General features: G+C 35.7%; 1 protein-coding gene across 5 annotated transcripts in view; it reads left to right on the top strand.

The window, feature by feature from the left end:
- Positions 1-18,110, top strand: part of LOC118272397 (3-phosphoinositide-dependent protein kinase 1) — a 55,133-nt gene that overhangs the window by 34,269 nt on the left and 2,754 nt on the right. For 3 of the 5 annotated variants that reach the window (XM_035588880.2, XM_035588882.2, XM_035588879.2), the window contains 2 exons: positions 16,704-16,989; positions 17,078-17,992. In XM_035588880.2, coding sequence (XP_035444773.1) covers positions 16,779-16,989; positions 17,078-17,992 — 1,126 coding nt within the window. In that variant the 5' untranslated portion in view covers positions 16,704-16,778. Of the gene's footprint in view, positions 1-12,872; positions 13,306-16,346; positions 16,626-16,703; positions 16,990-17,077; positions 17,993-18,110 lie in introns of those variants that run through there. The other 2 variants (XM_035588878.2, XM_035588881.2) reach the window with 2 other exon arrangements.

The raw sequence follows: 18,110 nt of genomic DNA, 5'->3' as shown, positions 1-18,110 counted from the left end.
GATAACTTGTGAACACGTTTCATTTATGGATTCAGAGTTTTTCTCTACCTGACCACTGACTTTTTTGTGACTAGGTTGAAGTCATCGTGGAAGACGACTGTTTATGTCCATACTCGTGTTTGGCTAAATACGAAGCTAAATAAATTCGTCTTTATTCTCTTAAGAACAATAATAAGCGTTTAAAGTCATCTGAATTTTGTATTGATTTCACAGACTTGCGATATTCAGGTCTTTGATTCACTTCATTGACTGTTAAGGTATTCGTAACAACAACTACCGGAATGTCTTTGCTAGCTTTTCTAATTCGACGTAAATCAATACACAATACGAAATACACAGCTTTGAACTTGCTTCACGGGGTATTTTTATTTACATGATTTATACAATCGCAGCTTATTGGGATTATTGTTTAGGCAATTGCCCTAACAGTGCCCACTACCCGCATGCACTCTATTGTTTCGTTAGGAGCGTGAGAATAGAATAATGCGCCCTTATGTTTGTTTACAAATAGGGACTATCAAATACTATAAATATGAATCGATGTCGCCAGTATTCGGCGTACATGTTACGCTGTGTTGTAGAACGTACGTTACATGGAGTGAAAGTACTACGTTCGTTAGTAGAGAGAGAACGCCGCAAATTTATATTTAAATACATATAAATGTCTTAAGATACGGCCGGATATGTACTCTCGAGCCTGGGTTCACCCAAGGTGAGCAGACGGCGAGGCGGCGAGACGCTCGCCGACCTCTACGCTCGACTTACTGGTTTCTAAATTAAATCATGTCTTTGATTGTCACTATGGAAATTCAATACTGTCTGGCTAACACAATGGACATAAAGAACGGTATTACTAAGGATGTATTGTACCACAGCGCGTATCTTCATAAAACCAGTCGGAAATGAATACATTCAAATATAAAAAGGTTCCGCACCATTGCAGTGTTGTAAATGTACTTGATATAGCTTGCTTAGCTGCTAATAAAGATTTTATCTTGCAACGAATGGAATGTAAGAGTATTAATGAAAAATTAAAGTGTGTTTTGAGTAACAAAATTGTCTATGTAGCATATGCATTTGTTCTGCGAACCACTGTTGGTAATTGTACAGAGAAGAAATAATATGATCATTGTGACTAATGCTGGAGACAGTTATTGGTCTATTACTCAATAAGTTTATTGCTCTTCCTCTAACTTATATTACTCATACGAAGAACGTATTAAAAATTTATTGAGGACCTCGTCGAACACATAAATGGCGTATGAAACAAATAGCTAGTTAGTAGCCAGTATAGTTCAAAAACTTCAAATAATCACTTAAATTATTTTTTTTCCTACATTGCAAAATTTTATATTTAAATAATAGGTCAGTAAAAACTGTAGCATGTTACGCAAAATATTCATCAAGATTTCCATTGCCTGTTTCCTACATAACAGAATGAATATTAAAGGACCGATTTCACAATCATCAGATAACTTTTATTCATCGAATATTATTGACGTCTTGCAATTTTAGATGGAAAAATTGACAAAAACTCAAAATTATTCCTTCGATAAAGTTTCAAATAGAAAAAACAATAATCATTATCATAAGTCCATTTTCATCCAGCGAAGAGCATAACACACACACATTCAATATCACGCCAATTAGTCGATCTTGAACTATAAAACAATATAAAATTATTTACCGCAGGTTATTTTGCGGTTGTGAAATACCCATGATAACTATTAAATACTACTCAGTTTTAATAGTTTTAAATCAACGTCGATATATTTTACCAATTTAAATAAAAAGGTACAAAAAGAAAACTTAATTCCATATAAAATGATTAACCAAAAACGAGGTCTAGACAACACGTGTTGCGTACACTGAGTACTATGTACTACGTAGTCCCTTACAATATCAGCGGTCGTGCTCTCGTCTCGAACTCGCGTCTAGGACACGACGGCAGGGGAAGGACGAAATTAAAGTATTTAGTGAGCCCGCCGGAGGGTTGGCTGGGTAAGGGCGGCGCGACTATGACCGGGACAGGCTGGGTGAATGTACGCTTGAAACAAGCGCCATGCTACGCTCCCACTCCCCGCTAATACACGCACATTATACGTGTTTTATACTTAGTGCACGATTTAATAAACATTTCTCCGACACATATGTATTATTGCATACATCCACTAGTTTTTTATTAACTGTAAACATGTACAGAAATAGACGTATTCCCTATACGGTTTTTTATACATTAATATTTTCTAAGTAATTTCTTTTTTGTGTTTTTTTCAAGTAACAAGTTCACATAGTTCATGCCATTTTAACCTCTCTCCCTAAAATGTTCTAAGAAGCATTCGTTTTAGAAGTCACCAGTGAACAAAATAAGTACTATAGACAACAAAATGCTGCTTGAGATACCATTTTTAAGTATGAGAGTACCAGATGACAAAAGAACCAAGAACAACAAAGAGGGTCTACTAAAATGTAGGCAAGAGATTATTCTATTTTAAGCCGCCTGTATCGGACCGACCCGTTAGATGAGTGGTCCATAATAAAAACCCAGATTACTCATCTGTATACAATACATATGTACATGGCATCTGTGATACATAATCAGTACGTACCTGGTACCTACAATTACATTGAAATTCAATAGTTGCGCAGCTGTATTACATAGTACAATACAAATTGAATAGCTACGGATAAGACGTCGTGACAGCTTCCTAGTTTGGAGACCTATTCACATACCCTATCTTTGCTATCTATGTTAGGAATGAATGAGGCTTAATTTTTGATACCAACACACTGTCGTAACCACTATGTCCGCAGTGATTTCATTTGCAGTTGAAACATCAACATTGCCAATTTTGATGTTGAAGTGAAGTAGTTTTAATTTTGTATATTTTGTGTATAGAAACGGTAGACAGGTGTACTTCTTCGACTTTTTTATAGGTTTTCCACTAAGTCAAATGTTTTCTGAAATGACATACCTATACCAATATCACCATAAATATATAATTTTAGTAAGATGACGTTTTAAACAAGAATATTAGACATCTGCTGGGACTTCATGAAAACCCTGATTTCCTCATCATACTGCGACTGCGACATATACATAATTCAGGATACCATAGTTGCGACACTCCAGGGACAAGTTAAGTATTATTGTTAGGTCGTGAATGGGCGCAGACAATAGGATCCGCAAGCTTGCGCCGGCGCTGCCTCCGTGCGGGCAGTGACTCATGCCGAGACCACCCACGCCTTGCAATAGTGACATTCTAGGTATTTCTCATACTAAGTGTGCCATAACAAACATTAGTTAGTAAACAGTTAAATACAGTTTAAAATGTCTGTAACTTAAAAATCACAATTAAATTGCGTAGGAAACTCCCATACCTGGAAATCTGAATCATACCTTTTTTGTTGTCTATCACTCTGACTGATGACTACCTATTTAATGTGTACTACATACGGGTTAAAGAAAACAATGTTACTCATGTTCTACAATACGTTACAAGAAGCTATTTTGAGATGTAAACCACTTCTCCCAATAATCTCAAAACTATTAAGTCCAGATGAAAAGCTTTTAGCATTGCTTTTACCAGCGCATGTAAGTGGATTAAGAGTAGTGGTGAGAATGGTATGCGTGGAATGCAACTTCGTCTCGCACACAGTGCAACTGCGACGAACGACCATGGCTGAGGTGCGCCATGCGTGGCTTCGGTCGACCGTTTCCCGCCGGCTTCGCGACTTGCAACCGAATATTAAAATCACATTGACTTGTGTTTACATTATCTTTAGTTGATTATTCAGATCGGACCTATCTTAGGCAACGTTGAAATAGTAGTATTAATATTTGTAAATAAAAATATTTAATTGTAACGATTTATATACTCGTACATTTAAATTCAAAGCGATTGTTGGTGTTGGTAAAATATTTGTAAACTAGCTTTTGCCCGCGACTTCGTTCGCGTGGAATAGTGACTTCCGGCAAATTTTTGGTTTTAACCACATAGTCCCCGATCTCGCGGGATCTCTTCAAAAATGAGATGTGGAAGATATTCCAGGGAACTCTTCAAAAATCAACATAATGAGCTCTGCGTTTGAATTTAATAGATGTATACTCACTTAGGGCATTGAAAAAATAGTTTAAAAACGGACTTAAACTAACTTAAAACTAAAGAAAGCTACGAATTACGAATTTATAACAATTAAAAAAGAAACTATATTACAACCTATCCTCTATGCTATAATAACCAAGCTTAAACTAAATAATTTAAAAGAAACGACTTAAATCTAATCTAATTAATTTATAAATTAGACTTACAATTTTATTAAAAAAACTAACTACAGTAACTACTAATAATCGATATCAAACTAAACCTACGTTAAATAGTTGGAAAACCCAACAAATAAACTTATTAATTGACAAATACAACGAAACCAATTTAGAATATACGAAACAGCAGGACCACTACAGACAAATAATCATACGACTGATAATACACTTTTTCTACGATAGTACCGAAGCGCTCGGCCGATACCCAACCAAATGAATGTAACTAAACCATAGCGCGATCTATTTCGATCCCAACGCCATCTATCGAGGATAAAGACAACTTGGATTATTTATTTATACTCCGTTCGGGCATTTTCTTTGTACTAAAAGTTTAATTATATTAATATTATTTTTTTCATACCTTTTTACTATTTATTTACTTTTTTATGAATTAAAACAATAACATGAACCGAAGTCGTGTAACGATCGATATAGAATTATCTATACTCCGTTAGAGCATTTTCTTTGTACTAAATGTTTTATTATATTGATATTATTTTTTTCATACCTTTTTACTATTTATTTACTTTTTTTCGATAAATTAAAACAATAACATGAACCGAAGTCGTGTAACGATCGACATAGAATTATTTATAAATAATTTATTTCTTATTTTTATTTTTTGATTTTTGAAATAAAAATATATCTATGTCCTTTCTAAGGTTCTAAACTATATCTGTACCAAATTTCAACCAAATCCGTCAAATAGTTGCGGAGATTAATGGTATAAGCATAGAATGTTCGACGTGATTAAGTAATTTAACATAACTTTTTTATTTATGAACCGATTGACATAAAACAAACACTAAATGTAAATTTAAGCATCCCACAATATATTCGTGAAAACCGCATCCAACTCGGATCAGCCGTTTCTGAGATTAGCGCGCACAGACGAACAGACAAACAGACAAACAGACAAACAGACAAACAGACAAAAAAAGTTAATTACATTTTTGGGTTCGACATCGATTAACAATAACCCCTGCTATTTTTTTTATTTTTATTTTCAATGTACAGACAGCACTTTTCTACGATTTTATTATATGTATAGATTAGTCCATTAAGGAAAAATAATATTTTTATACATATGCAAGCATGAAAAATCTAGACTGAGGTTGATAGAATTTAGTAACTGCGAAATATATAAATACATTGTGTAACAACATCAATACGTAGAAAATTTGTTATACATGCTTTGAACCCAGTCGGGTCATGGACCTCCAAAAATAATGCGCAGTTGATAGAGTTTTTCTTTGTTTCAAGGCTGTACTAGTTTTTTCCAACTTCCTTAATGATATATTTGACAACATTTACGTGAGAACTAACTCATGCTATTTTCTCACAAGGTGGTGCGCCACCTTGTGGAAAAGCTATAACGGAATCTTCGTTATCGAAGATCTTCGCAGTGTATACGACATAGGTAATTTAATAATTTGGGAAAATTAGATATCTATCTAACTTGTCGATCTATTTAATCAATTCACAATCAATATTACGACAGCATTTTCCCGGAAATGAAAATCCGTTAAAAATCAAAACATCTTCATTTGATGTGTAGTATAACTTTTTGCCATTTACTTCTGGGTTCAACGGCCAGACAGTTCGGATCGTTGATTTTTTCGCTTGAGCGCTTGCCTGTATTCACCAATTTTGAGCTATTTTATTATTTACTTATTTTCGTTCACATTCAATATTTTTCCATTTTCGCCATATATTGAGGATACACGCAGTCACCTTGCAATTTGAAACGCAACGGTCATCGGCAGGCTAGTCGGCTGAGTAAAGTTGAATGTATCGGCAGGCATCTCATCCTTCGTGGAATTTGCACCCACACATTCTAACGCAGAACTGCATATTACGATGCCGCCCTCGCCTCGCCCGCCGCTTTTATTCTTGTTTTTTTCATATTGCTGTACTTTTCCAAGAAGGATCTGGGATCCTACAAAAATGTAGGTGCTTTGCACCAAATTTTATTTATTATTGGGATTGTTCGAATACAAACAAGCACGTTTGTCTAAATTATTTTACTTATTCGCTAGAAATTTCTATAAATTCCAAACTATGCTGACTGAAGTTATGAATAACAGAAGGATTTTTTGTTCGTAAAATCTAAAATTAATAAAAAGAACCTATGCATGTATTGTTACTCTACCTATACATATATGTCAAGCAATGCATAGCATCAGTAGTAATAGATCAACAAAATGTGGCTACACACCAAAATCAAATCGTAGTAACGTTAACGTAAGCGTGGCCTCTGTTTGTGTTTGTTGAGCACGTGGTGGCCGCCATCTTGGGGGACACGCTTTTGGCGCGAAAGTTTGTATACCTATTTATCTGGTAATAAACATGCTGTCTAATAAATATGAGTAACTCCTTATTTATTTATAAGTGTTATTGGCAGGTTCATGTTAGGTATATGAAAAACGGATAGAGCTTTCGAATGAGATAAGTAGATAAATGCGTTCTACGCATGTGGCTGCAAGTACTGTCCTGGTTTTATTCAAATTATTCCCTATTCAATTATTTATAGATTCTAACAAAGGTCATGAGGTAAATAAGTAGGTATTCATTCAAATAAGAATTCTGTTTATTTCCTTAAACGGATGTATTGGCGCCAAAATGTGGCGTGGTACTTCCACATTAATGGCTGCCGTTCATTGCGCTCGCTTGGGTGTATTGGCCGCTGCTCACCACGCGCATCCTGCCTACTACGTTTACTGCGTCCCTCTCGCACTTACTTCTTATATTTGTATACAAAAGAGACGCCCACTTCACGTGCAGCAATTTTTGTTCCACAGAAGGACGCGCTTTGAGATCAATGCACTTTCCGAGGACAGCGAGCCCGTTTTTATTAATCGTTAACGTTGGGCTACTTTCCGACGTAATAAGGATCTTAAGATGTGGCCCTAAGAGTTAGTTTGGCAGTTTCAAGAACTTGGAACTAGAGGTCGATGTCTAGACGCGCGGGAAGTGATTAAAGTATGTGGAATTGTGAGTGGAAGACATTCCGCTTGTATAGGGTTGTTCGTCGCTAATGTAAAATAAGTTATTATACAGTTTCTGTTTTTAAAGAGAAACTATGTTTGGAACATTTAGGTCTTTAAAACCTAGAGATATGTATCTGTGTAAAAAATATTTATCATACTCAGCGAAATGCTCAACCCTAGAAAATTATGCGTGTGCGGTGCTGCTGCTGCTAGCAAGGCTACTTTTAACACGCTTTTTGCTTTGCAATTATTTAGTCTTAGTAGTGTAGGTCCTAAATTATTTTTAGCTCAGATAGACTAAAATACCAGAGCTCGGGCTTCATTTATTTGTATATTTTTAGTTTATTTTATGCAAAGGACTTCGACGTTGTTATAATTCAAAACTACGATGTTTATTTATATACGTTCTAAGTCTGTATGGGTTGTCTGGCTATCTTTACCATAATATACTTATTCGGTTTTAGACAACAGATTTGGAAACGAGTTTTTATTTTGTTTATAATTATAGAATTTATGAATTGTCATAAATATATTATGTAGTCAGAGAAGAAGAGAAGACCTCCTTTTTAATAAAACTTAAAATAATTATCACAGTTTTATTGTAATACTGTGATAAATCTAATCCATCATTTAATGATGCTTGTTTAATACCTACATAGTGCAGATAAATACATATAATCTGTTATATTCTATATATATTTAAATAATTTATCCAAATTCAAACGTCCCAGTAGGACCGTATAGTCACCTAGCTATTCATTAACTTATTTTTAAAATTGAAATCGTTTACCGTGTTGAAGTGTTTACAAAAATACAAGGGCAATTTATTGTCGTGATTTGATAACCTTTTATTCGTAGAACAAGACGATGTTATGATCGTTTAACTGATGATATGAATGTTTGAATGATTTATTCTTTTAGGTGTAGAATATTTATTGTCAAAGCATTGATTACATGATTACATCATAAACTAAGATTGCAGATAAGAATTATTACACAATTTTATTTAACCATGTTAGTACTAATTACAGCATGAGCAAAACAATAAACAATATCAATTAAATAATACTAAACTACTAATCAACACAAACTAATTAAGCAGGAATAAACAACCAATAAAAGCTTTTAAGTAATTATTAAAATAATATATTACATAACAGTCAAGAAGTAGTGCAATAGCTACTACATATTTTTACAAAACACTTGGTTGGTTGCACAAAACATGTTCATGTGTTTTGGAAGTGCATGTGATAAACATAATGTTATCTTGACACAAATTCTTGTACTTTGACCCGCTCTACTATCTGTAACCGCAACTAAATTGTTTGTTGTGCGTTAATTGTTTTCCGATGAGACAACACATGCTCTGTCCATTTATGTTATCGATATTGTTCGCAGCTAGCGGGGACTGGGGACGCACTGCATACCATGCAGATGACGACGTCGTCATTAATGCATTATAAGGAATTCATTCATCGGCATGCCCTCAATTATCTTTATTGTAACGTAACTCATTGTGAATAACATAATGAACTAAATACTTTTCTGATACATACTTAATTAAGCTTTCAAATGAACCATGAACAGGAAAGAAGCCTTTTAATAGTAAAGGAAGCTTCATATAGATGTCGGGCATCAGATTACACAACTTTATCGGAGTGTTCCAAAAAAACAAACGAGCAGTGTAACAACAAAATTTAAATTTATCTATACACTTGTTTGTGACAAACGAATCTATTTGTTTACCTACTAAACCTACCTACTACTAATATATCAGGAATAGATTTGGAAATAAAATAAAAGTGTACCGAAAATAAACCAAACAATTAATTTTGTTTAAATAAATATTTACATACCTAGTTAATATTAGTAATAACGTTAAAATGGTTTATATACCGTGTTAGTCAGTGGTTAGGTAAAAATAAAGAGTATATTGCGAGCTCACCTTACCCGCGGGGCCACAATTTGAAGGTTATCAGGAAAATAAAAGCTACGGTTAAGGCCCTTGAATTAATTCGTCGGTCATCGAACTTATCACGCCCGTGTGTCGCGAAAATAATTAATAAGAGTACTTTGAAATAGGTATCTATTGTGAATTTGCAAATCTTCAATTGTGTTTGGTATACTTGCGTATTTATTATTTCAATTGAATTGGAATATTTTCTATTTAAATATCTACTTATCATTCTGTTTTGGGTATTATTGTTTAGAAAACAAATCTATTTACAACTTGGAAGAATTATTTTGTTTTAAAATTGTATTAAGATTATTTTAGAACGTATCCCGTGTTATGTTTACATAGTATATTAGACAGATATATATATTTGCCATAAGACCGTTGAAGATTTAAATATTTAATATGCGAGGGGCACTCGAGCAGGTGGTTCGAGAGCGGCGGATATTACTTCCAATGGAGGGTCAAAGGACCACTCAAGGCCGCAGCCACGACATTTCGGAACGTCGATAACCTTCGCTAGGCGCCTTTGTAATTTGTTTTGCCAGTACATACTTCCATTCCATACAAAATATCCTCAGTAGTCACCTACACCGTGTTTAGTACCTGTCGAGCCATGATTCAGACGCGGCTATGGGTCAGCCATATTTACGCGGAAGTCTTAAAGGATGTTGTTGTGCATTCATTATAATTTACAGTAATAGTTGCTCATAAATACGTACGTACTCGCACAATAGTACGTAAATCATTGTTACATGTGTAAGAAATCAGTATTTTATTAGAGTGCAATGACATGCACTTACACGTACGTGCTACAAATGCATACAATACATATAAATAACATATTGGAATAGCTAAATAACGTGCAACAGTGTCGTACGACCTTGTCGTATTTGCACGTGTTTCCAATAAAATGTGTAAGACTCCTATTGCCATGGAAGTAATTATATTTACATTTTGCATGGGGGTTTAATGTACAAATAAAATGAACTGAAGGAAGAAAAAAGACGATGGAAGATTTTAGTTTAATTTGTAGCTTTTACATGATCCTCATAAAATCCAATCTGTACTGATATACAAAATAAAGCTATTTTTTCTAGGGTTCATTTACCAATTGAAATAGAAAACAATACTTCCTTGAGCAGAACATGGGTTGTGAATCCACGTGGCAGTGGCAGTCATATCTTGTTTTTTACTTAGCCGTAGTATTCTGCATAAAATGCAGATTTCAATATTTTGAATCAAATGCTTTGTTTTGTAAATTATTTATTATTCGCTGATAAATCTTATCTGTGCATGATTTCGCGCATGGGTTATCAATTGTTATCGTTGTATTATCGATACACCTACACCAAAATTGTTTGAGGTATGAACCGAGTGAAACGTACTCGTCCCTCTTTTATCAAATAGTGTTCTACGTTTATCATGTTTGTTATTTACACCCTTGTTAAATATCTACAAACGGTAGATTATACTTTAATGAATATTGAACATCATCACGGTCGATTAAATGTGTATAGGTGTATAATAATAAGTAATTTATAATGTTTATTACTATGAGGCGCACCGTGGGGTTTACCGGTATCGTATAACACTACAGATATAGAAAGGTGTCTAAAATTAGCTTTAGCCACTTCAAATAATATTTCAAAAAGTATCTACGTATAGAGAAACCAATAGGTGCACAAACAATATGTTTTTTCTGCTCCATATGGATACCGTATCACATAAAAACAGTGCCAGGTGGTGGGTTCAATGGTCGATGCAGCTTTTATTTTGTTTTGAAACGTAGCTTCATCGGGGCCCCGTCAGGGGTTGCAACTGCGTATACGACAAACAGAAAAAAGAAAACAACTTCTATCCACCTGGCGTTTCTTATATGCATTAACTTGAATCGAAAAAAAATCTATGTTTGGAAGTCGAAAATTGTTCGTTTCTGTTGCCTCGACGAGACTATTATTCACAACACCTGCCGCCACATGTAATATTATTTACGTTGTTATTTCTACACATAAAAATATTACATTCTTACGTAGGTATGTTGATATTTATAAAACGTCAGCATTTCATACACGCGCTGCACACAGTGTCCCCCAAATACGTATGAATAGGTTAGCTAAGCGTAAACAAGAAAAGTTTATACCTGTTTAAGTGTTTACCGCTTATAATTGTTTTCTAACTTAGATTTTTTTTTGTATATTGTTAGCAACAGCGATTATTTACATTCATAGACGCGTTTTGGATATTTTTAGAACACGTGCATGACATGGCCTGGCATCATCTTTGTTTTTCTGAATAACACAGTATACACATTTTCTATCCAGGTTATTTACTATATCGTTAATTCCATGAAATATGGGTGACCTTTCTAAATGACGTTAGTACAACAGAAGAAAAAACAGATTAAACGATAAAACTGAACAATATTGTTGAACACTCTAAGTTTATACTTTATGAATGCAAGGGATGACAATCAAAATGCACATGTTTGTGTGCCCGCCAGTAAGCACGAGCTTCGTGCACGTGCCGGCAACATCTGCTGTGGCTCACTCAACCTATCAACGTAACATTAAATTAAAAAAACCTCCTTTAGCTGTCCTACTCTTTTGAAATTATATTTCAATGGCATACGTTTTTAAGGATCCATTATAAATAATGTGGACATGTATTTATTTGTAAAGTGATTTGAGACAAAATCTAGGTACTTAATCGAACATTTTATTACATGTTACCTAACTAATAGAAATAATGTTAAATCGTAAATGTGTAGGGTAATAGAACAATAGTTTAAATGATTGTTATTGCTGTTAAAATAAATTATTATCGTTCTAATCTCGTATCGTATCGTATCTTTGAAAAGACCGATCACAGAAACAAGGTGCAATAATCGTCAAATAAAATACAGGTAGACCTAATTAAATCTAAATGACTATGTCATAATATAGTTATGTTATTCTATTTTATATAAATTAAGGATCGCATTTCTATATATACAGATATATGAATGAAATTATATTTTAATGTTATTTTAGACAGTGGCTGGTAGATCTGATACCAAACAGTAACAGTTGAGAAGCGCAGATGCATAACAGTGCGTAGCGTCCTCTTTTTTGTGCATAGCAGTCACCATCACTATACAGCTGCATTCAACTTTATATTGATTTGTTCCTACTTCCCATTCACGTTGTTGTCCGCCCCTACATCTAAATGAGTTGATAATAGTACCTATTACAAAATTTATTGGATCAATTTCTAATATGTGTTTATTAGGTACTATTAAATTAATATATACTTATAAACCTACATATTTAGGCGATTATAATTAGGTCTTAAATTGTTAAATAAATAATCACACCGTTCGTTCTTTAAGACTTTGCTACATGTGGTTGATTTTTCAGTGTAGGAGGTATGAGTGTAGGGTGACATGCCACGCTTCGTCCTTCTCACATAGATTGAACTCGGAGGGTGGAGTGGGTTGCAAAAGGGAATGGGGTTTCACAACCGCGCGCTGCCGCCGCCGCCGTGCCGCACCTCCCCCCAAACGTATACATGCCAACCGATGCGATTATTCTGTCTAGCGGCGAGAGAGAGACATAGTCAATGCTCTGTTCGCGTCAGGTCGCTTCGTTGCATTCCAGTATAAGTTGTCAGTCCGCAACGCGCCGTTTGACCGAACGGACGTACGCGCGCGCTTACAATATCGGAAAATTATCGTTGTTTATTTATTTATCTTGAATTGCATATCTTAAATTTTTTTGTGCGTCAAAATTTAATTTAATTTATTAAAAGTGACCGAATATTTACGGAAGAACAATAATCAATCTTAATGAACTGTGATCGTGTTTTTGGCCGTTTCAAACAATAACAAAAACGGTAGAAAACAAAGTGTGAGGACAAGCGAAATGAGCGGATTGACCAACAGAGTTAAAAGAGGATCGAGAGGTAGTGCAACTCTTCTCGAAGCAGCTAACAGGATTTTGCGATTACTTGGCGTGAGCTCCACGAAGCGCGGGAAACAGCCCTCGCCCAAATCTAAGGTAAGGTCATTGACTGTCTGAAGCTCGTGTTTATGTGTACCCCCGTGTCGGTTTGTTTATACCCAGTAATGTTGAATAACGATTGAATCGTTAGGTTAAAGTCAAGTTTTAGATTGTGGTAAAGTGAAAGTATTAAGTATTTTTTGTGTACTGCGTATTTAGTTTTTATGATTTAGGTACATTAAAATATATAGTTTGGAGAGTTTTTTTAATTGAAACGGGTTGTTAAAAATATTTAAAAGTATTATACTTAAATGAATAAGTTTTGAAAATTTTTCTTAATTCGGATATAAATTTTATGCCGCGAATAGGCAAAAAAACGAAGACGTGGCAATGTCGTACAATCAATAGGCAGGTAATTGTTAGTAAACTTTCGCTGTGTAAAGCAGTGATTGCACACTTTCGCCCTGTTTTTTTGTATGTAAAAATGTCAATGGATGACTTCGTGCACCGTTCGCAAGGCGAGCGTGCGTCTCTTCTCGTGTGATACAAACAAACATAGTCGAGTGGCGGGCGCGGCCACAGCACCGCACTTGTTTGTTCACGCGTCGCCGGCGTGACCACCTTGTTTACCATTGCGAACTCCTCACGATCTCCGCATTCAACAGACCGTTACGGCTGCAATCATTCAACTATCGTAAACACAAACGTATCCTTCAGATACTGGGTACACGCAGATTGTTCAGTTAACGCTGCCGCGCAATATGCATGATTTGCACGACCTTTAACAATAACGCACTAGTGGTGCGCTCACGTGGGTAGGTGTTATAGCCAAAAATATTTGCATTAGATATCTTCAGCAGTTCATATAATTTTCCAGTTTGTCATGTAATAATTAATTTATTTATGATCAAATTTGATGTAAGTAAGATTATTTGGTACAGTAGATATTGTAGTACTTTGATAATTATTTCAAGATTTCCTCAACCAAATCAAAACAATATGTTATCGTTCTTACTGCTCAATAACATGACAAGACAGTTTTGCAAAATCAGGTAACTGTAAATTAATTTAAGATTTATTTTACTCATCGCCCTTTACCCAAATATTGTTATCTAGATAAAATTGACACGCCAACGCCATCGCCACAATGTTTGTCGTACGTCATCACTGATGTTGTGGCGTAATACTTTGCGGAGGAGGTTATGTACACCCACATTCTTTATCTTTTCTGATAATTTTGTAGGGCTTGTGCTGTGTGGAAAAATACAGGTTGCAATGGAAAGTAACCTACTTTTATCCCAAAACATCAGCAACAGAATATGATCCTTATTTAAGCTCCGAGACCGACTGCGTCGGCCCGTGGTGTTTGACTAGCTTATTATCCGAATCGGTGTTACTATTATCTACCTTAAATTAGTATAAAATCCAACACCCAAAGAATTAGTATAAAATCAACCTTTGTTTACGATTGTAAACAAAGGTAGGAATCGCATCATACATAAGTACTTAATAATAATTAGAGGTCGTTCTGAGTGCGACGAAGGATGTCGTCTGTTGTTATATGTTGTTCGACACAGGTTGTTTACACTACGTGATTAATGATCATGCAGTGAGAATTCCTTATTTATGTTTCGTTTTTCGTTATATTAATAAAATTAGCTCTTAATTACTAGCTAACTGAATTAAACAAACACGTGGATGCTGACTAAATGTTAGTTAACTCTAAAACGGATGTAGATTGTAGGAAGAGCAAACAAAAGTGCCAAGTTAAATGCACTGCATCCGTCTCTACCCGATTAAATTGTCGAATAATATGTGAGCCAGCCGTAGTTGGCATGTTTATTTTATTTCTACACAAAATAAATTAACTACAACTGCATTATTTGTTATGTTCGTACAAATCTCAATATTACGTAAAGTCATATGGGTTATGTCGCAAACGGCAATGCAATGGTGTAAAGGAACATTGAGTGGTGGGGATCTAGGTCGGGTATGAAGTCGGTGTTAGTAGACGGTGGAATCCGTTGGTGTGGGAATGCGAGTGTAAGTACCGTTGTGACGGTGGTCTACACCGCCGCCGCCGCACCGTCCCAACGCAGTGCCCCAGCTGCGGAATGCGAGACCCATTTGCGGCGCTTACAACAGAGCTTAATTGTTAGTGACTCATTTCCTAACCGAATTTTCAACCATAAGCAGAGTTGCTCACTGTATATTCATGTAACTTTGATTAAAATAAATAAAAAAACAAGATTTGCTACTTATTATATAGGTTGATAAGCTTTGTTTTCATTTGACTAAGGTTTTATTCAATGATAATAATTTTTCTCCCTATTTAACTTGTATTATAATATAGTATCTAATCTCGGAGACAGGTAAACTCTTAAGTAACGTACGTAATTAGCAGTGCTGTGACCTAGTGGCAATTATAGTTTGTAACTCGTCGCCTTTCCCCCCTAGTATTGGATTTTTCCACTAGTAAATTCACATCTCGGAAATAGAGGCTATCGCCCACAAAGACTTTCACTGAAAGCAATGTCGGCGAGACAATTTTGCAAATGCCAAAAGAATGTCTTAACCTAAAAAACAAAATGTACAGTGGAAATTGAAGAATGGACATTCCCGCAAAGTAACTGTTATATTATAGTTACTTTCATTTGCCGCTTTTCATTAAGTTTGCTTTTGGCTAATATACCGTTAAACACGAACTCGCGGTATTCTGCAGCGTTGCTAGAAAGAGACAAAATTGCGAATGCAGCAGCTATCTCTATCACCACTCACGTTGAATGGAAGCGTCATTTTTTGTTCGACGACGGCCCCGTAAAAAATGAACAAAAACTCGAGCTACGAACTCGAAAAATTGGATCATCGAACTGTAGGCGAGGCCAGTGAACGTGGCAGGCGGAACATTTTGACTATTTAAATCCTCGATGCTGAAATCTTACATTTTATATATTAAATATTTAGAATATTATTTAAAATAATTAAATTAAACTAAAAAAAGCTACTTTAAACTTAAAATAAATTATGGCTAAAAAAGGTCACCGTTTTAGGACCTCCATGCAAATAAAAACAAAAATATCATTTATGTTGACGTTCCATTGACAAACTGTTGTAAACACGTTATGATGAGTTTTAAGTAATATTTCCCAATTTTTATACCGCTTAGTTTTAAGCATTGTTTACGTATTTAGCGGTCACCTAAATTTAAAGAAACCGGCACTGCAGACGGCGCGTTGCCCCCTGGCCCCCACCGCGCATGACGTACCCACCACCGCCGCCGCCGTCGCCGCCGCTGCTGCCAGCCGATAAACAAGTGCACGCTTTCGAAGCGCGACGACGCGACGTCGCATTTCTCTCACGACGTTCCACTAGACAGAGTCTGTGATCAAGTCCCTACAGTTCCGTGAAATAAGTCTTAATGTTATTTTACTCAGTGCGTGTTTTCATTATTACAGATTAACGGCCGAGCGTCTAGTGAGTTACGGGCCCCAATTGCTGCGGCCGAAATCATAGTGGAGACGCCTATCAAGATGCAAGCAGCGCCTGCGCCTGCACCGACAACGCCGGCGGCGCCTGCATCTGCTGCGCCCTCGGCACCAGCATCTTCGCCAGCTGCCAGTCAGGCACAAAAGCCCACCAAACGAACCGCTAAAGATTACATTTTTGGAAAACTTATTGGCGAGGGTTGTTATAGTACAGTTTTTCTTGCAAAGGATATTCACAGTGGAAAAGAATATGCAAGTATGTATAAATATATTGTTAGATCATACATTGAATTGGGTATAGTAAAAGTTATAGGACAATAATAACTTTTTTATTTTTTTCACAGTTAAAGTATGCGAAAAGCTTCACATCATCCGAAAGAAGAAAAGGGAATACATTAGACGTGAGAAAGATGCTCTGAACATGCTGTTTAACGTACCTCATGGTTTTGTAAAACTGTACTGCACATTTCAAGATGAAGAAAGGCTATATTTTGTTTTGTCTTTTGCAAAAAATGGCGAATTGTTGTCGTACATAAATCAAGTTGGCTCTTTTGAGCTCAATGTAGCTAAATTTTATGCGGCTGAATTATTGATGGCTTTAGAGAAAATGCACGCCAAGGGTATAATTCACCGCGATTTAAAGCCAGAAAATATATTATTAGATGAAAATATGCACTTGCAAATTGCTGATTTTGGTACAGCCAAAATTCTCGAACCGGAAGAGATTCGTGCATCAGCGAATAATGCGGATGACACGCAAAATGAACGCTCTAGAAAAATTAGTTTCGTCGGAACACCGCAGTATGTTAGTCCAGAATTATTACACGACGGTGTTGACACACGTGCCTCAGATTTGTGGGCGTTGGGATGCATTATTTACCAGATGATTTCGGGTTTGCCTCCATTTCGAGCGGCTACAGAATTTCTTACGTTCCAAAAAATTCTTAAGATGGATTTCGAGTTCCCAGAGGGTTTTCCTGCAGATGCCAAAGATCTTGTAGAAAAGCTCTTAGTACTAGATCATTCTAAGAGACTTGGCGCTACTGACAAAGGTGAAACTTATGACAGTATTCGCAACCATCCATTTTTCGCTGGAATTGACTGGGATAATGTGTGGGATCAGACGCCACCAACTATTAGCCCATATTTACCCGGCGGTTCATTTGAAGAGGAATATAATGTGCCAGATCATCTTGAACCCGGCCTGGGCAATAAACAACTTGTAAGACTGTGGGAATTCGACTTATCTACCTCTAAAGGTAATTGTCTACATTTTACTATATTCTTAATAATCGTCTCTCATTAGCAACTGCATAATTTATTTTAGTAGAAGTTTAAAATAATAGATGTTAGTAGGTTGTCTATGTATCCGATGTG

The sequence above is a fragment of the Spodoptera frugiperda genome, chromosome 4, assembly GCF_023101765.2.
Source record: "Spodoptera frugiperda isolate SF20-4 chromosome 4, AGI-APGP_CSIRO_Sfru_2.0, whole genome shotgun sequence".
Taxonomy (NCBI): domain Eukaryota; kingdom Metazoa; phylum Arthropoda; class Insecta; order Lepidoptera; family Noctuidae; genus Spodoptera; species Spodoptera frugiperda.
This window is presented reverse-complemented; position numbering and strand designations above follow the sequence as displayed.